Genomic DNA, 4,869 nt, shown 5'->3' on the forward strand with positions numbered 1-4,869 from the left:
TCGGCGGGAGCGCTGCCGCGCTCCCAAGCAGCACACTCTCCAGTGCACCACCGGGCCGGCCTGAGAATGTCTTGCTGTGAAAAAAAATCAGCTGAATTACTTACTGATGTAGTTAATTTACATCCTGGCACAATCTCCTTATCTTCTGGTAACAAACAGTTCAGAGACAGGCAATTTGTTCATGGACTACATTTTGAGTAGCACTGTCCTAGAACATAAACATTTGTTATACAGTTTTTTTTTGTTTCTTTGTTGTGTATTTAATAACAATAATAGCTGCTAAAATTTATTGAGTGCTTGTTATGTGCCAGGCACTGTTCTAAGCCCTTTGATCTTCATAAAAACCGTAAATGTAGGTACTGTAATTATTACCATTTTACAGATGATGAAATCAAAGCACAGAGAAGTAACTTGTACAAAATCACAGTTATTTTGTAGCAGGACTTTGATTTATGCTCTGGCTGTCTGATTCCAGAATGCATAGTCTTAATGACTTAATAGTCTTAATTCTGGAGTCTCTTATCTCAGAACTGTTGATCTTCCTTTCAGAACTTCAGTTTAAAGGCTCCGTTCTGATGAGTTTCTTCCACCTTTCTGTTGCCTGAGGGGTTGTGATTAACTCGGTTGAGCTTTGGTCAATAGTAATTAGTAGCTTTGGTCTTAGATCTTTTCTGGAGCAAGAGGTGGAGATAGAGTGTCATTCTATCAAGTTAAAAGCAAAAGCAGAGGGCAACTTGGCCAAATCTATTGCCATTACAAATGCATTTGTCCTTTGATATAGAAATCCCATTTGGGGGAATTATTCTATAAATAAGCTTGCACACATATGAAATGCCTTTTGTACAAAGTTACTCATTGCAGTATTGTTCATAATAGTAGGAGACTGGAAACAACTTGCATATCTGAGAACAGGGAATGATTATGGTACATCCACATGATGGAAGATTATATAATTGTAAATAAGAGTGAGGAAGTTTTCTCTATGTGCTGATATGGAAAGATTTGAGGATATAATATTAAGGGGAAAATGTATATTAGTGTTTATCTATATACTGCTGTTTGGTATATATATGGTGTGTGCGTGTGTATATATATGAATGATACCCCTTTTGAAGAAAGGAAAGAAAAATAAGAATATATATTCATAAAGAAACAATGAAAGGATATAGGAGAAACTATAAAAGTAGGAGGCCATGGGGCTAAGTAACAGTATGGATGGAGACAAGGGTAGGAGTGAGATTTTTCAAAATTAATCTTTTCGAAGTTATTATGTGCTGCAACCACGACCTTTTTTTAGAAAGTAAATAAAAAATGTACATACACATACATGTTTTTATTCCTATGAGCAGTGATGTCATGTCCTCTCTCCACTGGCTACCCTCATCTCCTCCCAATTAGCTGGGGCAAAGAAGGTGAAACCTAAATGTTTTAAGCCTGGTACTTAAAACAATACACCAGGAGCAGACAATACACCAGGGAGCCAGAACCTAAAGAACAGATGTGGTGAATGACAGCAGCGGCCAGCTGTTCCTTCACTAGTCACAGGTAGCAGCAAACCACTTTCCTCCTTATAGATATTAGGATGAAATTCTCAACGTGTTTTTCCTTATCTTTTCTTCCCATAACAGTTTTCACCACTTCTGTTGAACAATTTCTTCTAAACCTGAATTATTTAGGCATAAGTAGCCATGTTGCTTATGTCATTACGAGTGTAATTATAATTTCTTTTTGAATCTGATCTTTGCCCATGCACAATGAATAAAAATGTCCTGGAATAGAGCCTATGGCCCATATTTGAAAATATAGAACCTATATTTATTTATTCTAAATTTTCTGTCTTTTGATAAAAGAATCCCCGTTGAAACTGCCTATTTGGGGGGAATTATTAGTAACATTGCCAAGAGTTATTTAAATTAGATTCACGGGCCGGCCTGGTGGCGCACTGCTACAGTGCGCCGCTTGGGAGCGCGGCGGCGCTCCCGCAGAGGGTTCGGATCCCACATACAGACCGGTTCCCGCTCACTGGCTGAGCGAGGTGCGGGTGCAACACTGAGGGTTGCAATCCGTTGCCGGACACGAAAAAAGACAAAAAGGGAAATAAATAAATAAATAAATAAATAAATAAATAAGATTCAAATGGAGCACTCTTCTTTCCAAGCTGATGTAATTCTTCCACTTTGAATTTAGAATTTTTTTATATAAAAGAATGAGTTTCAACTACAGTCATTTTTTATTGATTTTGCTGGAGAAAATTGCAAGTCTTTGTGTGTAGATTTCATATCTAAACTGAGATGTTAAGTTTTCCTTAGGTGAATAAATATATTTTCTTCAGTTTTACCAGGATTAGTTAGAAGAAGATATCCCTTACTTTTCACACATTCTTATTATAATTTCTTCTCTACCAGCTCCACCACCACAATAAGCAAAAAAGCTCTGAACCACTGAATCCTAGACATTTGACATTTCCGATCTTTTCTTTATGCTGAGTTAGCAGAGCTGCTGCCGGTCATCTTTAGGATATTTGTGTTCTATTTGGTATCTGTGCTTGCTACAAAAATAATTTGTATTTAATATTTGAATATTATGTTTCTATAGGTTTTCCTGTTTCTATTCCTCACAATAATTTGATTGATGATGGAGAAGCTGGATGTAAACTCCATATGGATACAATGGGATGTTACCTTTTCACTAAAATACCAAAGTAATTTGTGTTAATAAGGAGTTTATAGTGTTAATATAATACCGTTTAAAATTTCCAGTGTCCCCTGTTGTGTTAAACTGGACTCTCTGTTTAACTTACCCTTGACTGCCTGGGGTAGCCCTTGTGAAGCTCACGAAAGACTAGTGGCTTAGTTTCCCAGTTTTCTGTTCGTCATTTCTTTCTTCGGACCAGTTTGTTATAATCTTTTGGAGTTGTTTAGGTTGAATGAAAGTTTCCATTTTTAATGTCTTGATTAAACTGACAATATTCTTCTGCCTTGTTATTTCTTCTTTCAGATTGAAAAGAAATGCTAAGAAATAAAGCTTTCTTCTTCTGCCTTGGATATTTATAATGGGTATCGGAAAGTCTAAAATACATCCCTGCCCTCTTTCTCTCTCTTGGGGTAGAAGCCACAGCATGGATACAAGTGAAGGACATCATGAGTCAGATTCCAACAAGTCCGAAGATGTGTCCTTGTGTGATGTCGCTGAGCAAAGCAGCACAACAGAGGAGCCAGCAAGAAAGTGGGAGGGAGCTGAGAGAGAAGAAGAAATGCCTGAAGAGGAGGCAGGAGAGGAGTTCCTCAAATTTGTGATATTGCACGCGGAAGATGACACCAAGGAAGCCCTCAGAGTCCAGAATCTGCTAGAAAATGACTTTGGTGTCAAACCTGGAATAATCTTTGCTGAGATGCCATGTGGCAGACAGCATTTACAGAATTTAGATGATGCCGTAAATGGGTCCGCATGGACAATCTTATTATTGACTGAAAACTTTTTAAGAGATACCTGGTGTAGTTTCCAGTTCTATACGTCCCTGATGAACTCCGTTAACAGGCAGCACAAATACAACTCTGTCATACCCATGCGGCCACTGAACAATCCCCTTCCCCGCGACAGGACTCCTTTTGTTCTGCAAACCATCAATGCCTTAGAGGAAGAAAGTCGAGGCTTTCCTACACAAGTAGAAAGAATTTTTCAGGACTCTGTGTATAAGACACAACAAACTATATGGAAAGAGACGAGAAATATGGTACAAAGACAATTTATTGCCTGAAATGAAAACACAATGCATGGCTGGCCCCTGTTTTGTAAGCCAAATGATTAATCTGCACTTGAGAAAGCAATTTCTAGGAAATGTTTAAATAAAAGAAAGCCTTTCTTTTTTATGACAAAGCTTCCTCCAGAAAATAGAGAGCCTTATTCTTATACAAACCTATGGAGCACAAGAAAGATAAATTTCTTCAGGACAGTTCATAGAATTGTGGTACTTTTTGATGTTTCAGTAAACTCGAGATTGTCAGAGTTTCAAGAACTTTTCTCTCACGGTATTCCTATTTCATGGATATGACAAAGGATATTCCCAATTCTATTCCTTGTATTGAACCTTGAACAAAAACTTGTATGATAGTCATTTTAAAAATATGAAAGAGATAACACTTTCATTCTCTGACTTCTGTTCTCAAAGGACACAGAAGAAAATGACCCCAAGAGATCTGACCACCCTCTCTCTTGAGGCACCTCTCATGAATGTTGCAGTACAGCATTGTGGGCATTGTAGGCAGAAACAGGGACTACCAGAATAGAACATTTAGAATGTTGAGTGCTGATGAATATGAAATCAGAAATAGATGTGAGAATAGTGGGTCTTTTAAAAATAATCCAGTCAAGCGTGTTTTCTTTTCTGCTGGAATTTGCATATTTGGAGCCAGTTCCCACCACGGATTTGAAGCTCTTTTGATAGTGTGTGATTAGGGACTACATGCAGTGGGGTTGAGATGTCCACTGGGGCACAAAGCTCTCCATGTTAGTCATCGTCTGTAACCAGGGCTTTATTTGCAGACCTTCTGAAAGGTGGTATGATTGTGTGTGATTGGTCAGATATTCTTGTTTAAAATCAATAACCTTTCTTGTGGCAGCCTTTAAAAAGTTTCTCTCACACACAATGCTCTACCCAGTAAATGTTTATCATGTAAACATCCAGAGTAGCGTGTGTGTGTGTGTGTGTGTGTGTGTGTGTGTGTGTGTGTGCATGCATGTGTGTGTTGTGGATTATTTTTAAAGACTGGGGGAGAAGAAGGAGATGTATTTTTATCACTTTCTCTTCTTTTTTTTTTTTTTTTTTTTTTTTCCTTTTTTTGTCCTTTTTGTCTTTTTTTACTGACCGGT

At 37.9% G+C, this 4,869-nt stretch overlaps 1 protein-coding gene across 1 annotated transcript; it reads left to right on the forward strand.

Annotated features, from left to right (window-relative positions):
- Window positions 1-3,000: 3,000 nt before the first annotated feature.
- On the forward strand, window positions 3,001-4,145 carry TICAM2 (toll-like receptor adaptor molecule 2). The gene has a single exon (XM_008588625.1). It carries the CDS (start codon window positions 3,053-3,055, stop codon window positions 3,755-3,757), a length of 705 nt encoding a protein of 234 aa, XP_008586847.1. The 5' UTR covers window positions 3,001-3,052; the 3' UTR covers window positions 3,758-4,145.
- Window positions 4,146-4,869: the final 724 nt, after the last annotated feature.

The sequence above is a fragment of the Galeopterus variegatus genome, unplaced genomic scaffold, assembly GCF_000696425.1.
Source record: "Galeopterus variegatus unplaced genomic scaffold, G_variegatus-3.0.2 Scaffold4931, whole genome shotgun sequence".
In the NCBI taxonomy this organism is placed as follows: Eukaryota; Metazoa; Chordata; class Mammalia; order Dermoptera; family Cynocephalidae; genus Galeopterus; species Galeopterus variegatus.

Coding starts and splice junctions, on each gene's coding strand:
- TICAM2 (XM_008588625.1), top strand. CDS start 3,053: ATGGGTATCGGAAAGTCTAAAATACATCCCTGCCCTCTTTCTCTCTCT.